Source organism: Microcebus murinus, chromosome 14 (genome assembly GCF_040939455.1).
Source record: "Microcebus murinus isolate Inina chromosome 14, M.murinus_Inina_mat1.0, whole genome shotgun sequence".
Lineage (NCBI taxonomy): Eukaryota > Metazoa > Chordata > Mammalia > Primates > Cheirogaleidae > Microcebus > Microcebus murinus.
Genome location: NC_134117.1, coordinates 34,986,760 through 34,988,636, shown reverse-complemented (window position 1 = coordinate 34,988,636; position 1,877 = coordinate 34,986,760). Strand labels below are relative to the sequence as shown.

Sequence of the window (1,877 nt, the reverse complement as noted above, 5' to 3'; positions counted from 1 at the left end):
AACACATAGAAATGATAAATACTTGAGGTGATAAGACACCTCAAATATTCTGACTCAATCATTTTATAGTCTATGCATGTAACTATCACATGTACCCCATAAATATGTACACATATTTTGTATCAATAAAAATTTTTTAAAAGAAAATTGCATTCTTGTTAATAAAAGTAATTATTCCCATGTAAGCTAATTGTCCTTTAATTTTTTTTAATTTTGGCAAGTTATTTTGTAAAATAAATTCACGACTTTGAAGCAATTCCTTTATTGTGCTTGGGATGCAATCATTAAAATTCCAACTATGACATTGATTATCTTTCTGACTCTAAATAAATATCTGAACCTTCTAAGCCAGAGTTGTTTCACTGTTTAAACAAGGATAATAAAAATATTTCCTGGCTTTCTCATGGAGTTCTTTGGAAGGTCAAAATAAAAATAAAATAATGGATTTCCGGGCGTCACAGAACGGAGTAGCCAACGGCCTGGAGAGAACATGCCCAAGTTTTATTGTGACTACTGCGATACGTACCTCACCCATGATTCTCCATCTGTGAGAAAGACACACTGCAGTGGTAGGAAACACAAAGAAAATGTGAAAGACTACTACCAGAAATGGATGGAAGAGCAGGCCCAGAGCCTGATTGACAAAACAACGGCTGCATTTCAACAAGGAAAAATACCTCCTACTCCGTTCTCTGCTCCTCCTCCTGCAGGGGCGATGATTCCACCTCCCCCCAGTCTTCCCGGTCCTCCTCGCCCTGGTATGATGCCAGCACCCCATATGGGGGGCCCTCCCATGATGCCAATGATGGGCCCTCCTCCTCCTGGGATGATGCCAGTGGGACCTGGTTCTCAGCATGGGCCTCCTGCTCACCTTTCCTACAACTCCGAACAAACGCTTAGTGCTCCTGGAATGAGGCCACCCATGGGAGGTCACATGCCAATGATGCCTGGGCCCCCAATGATGAGACCTCCCGCCTGTCCCATGATGGTGCCCACTCGGCCAGGAATGACTCGACCAGACAGATAAGGATAGAGGGGAGGTCTCTTTATGTCAGTTTTATATTACTTGTTCTGCTTCACCAGGAGATCATGATGCTGTGACTCTGGGTGTTTTATTTACATAAGGAAAATTTGCTCCCCCTTGCTATCAAAGAGAGAATAGTTTTGAAGGGAAGAAGTAGAACCAAAAAAAGGGCAGTCTTCATTTGTATTGTGAAATGTGAAAATAAAATTGTCAACTCTTTCAGTTAAAAAAATAAATAAATAAATAAATAAATAAAAAATAAAATAAAATAATGTCTGTGAGAATGAGTTTTAATGCATCAATGATACAAAGCCCACTTTGGTGTGGGCTTTCCAGCCCTACAGACTCCATTTACTACAGAGAAACTCTGAGCAAATTTCTTAATTTTTCTAAACTGCAGTTTCCTCAGCTATAATATGAGAACAACAGGAGTTTGTTGAAAGAATTAAATGAGGTAAGGTAAATATAGCATAATATCTGTCTTATAGTGCTCAAGAATTGGTGGCTATCATTCAATTACTCACTCCTTTGGTATTTATTTATTGAGTATGTATTATGGGACTAAGGATGATCCCTGAATTCAAGGAATTTGTTATAATAGAAGGAAACAGGCCATAAAAAAAGAGACAAACAAAGAAGATGTCAAGACCAATACATATAATGAAGACAATTAAAGAAGGAAAGAGAGTGGTAGGGAGAGATGGAGGTGCCAAATGTGTGTGGGGTAATCGGGAAGGCCTCCTTGATGAGGTGCCATCTGAACAGAAACTTGAAGAAAGTAAGAGAAAGAGCCATGGCACTATCTGGAGGACTATTTGGAGGACTATCTAGAGGAAACAGTGCAAAGGCCCTG

At 39.6% G+C, this 1,877-nt stretch overlaps 1 protein-coding gene across 1 annotated transcript; it reads left to right on the top strand.

The window, feature by feature from the left end:
* The first annotated feature begins 448 nt into the window (after positions 1-448).
* Positions 449-1,086, top strand: LOC105871651 (U1 small nuclear ribonucleoprotein C). Its single transcript, XM_020280569.2, has one exon. The coding sequence runs from the start codon at positions 491-493 to the stop codon at positions 1,025-1,027; it is 537 nt and encodes a 178-aa protein (XP_020136158.1). The 5' UTR covers positions 449-490; the 3' UTR covers positions 1,028-1,086.
* Positions 1,087-1,877: the final 791 nt, after the last annotated feature.

Coding starts and splice junctions, on each gene's coding strand:
- LOC105871651 (XM_020280569.2), top strand. CDS start 491: ATGCCCAAGTTTTATTGTGACTACTGCGATACGTACCTCACCCATGAT.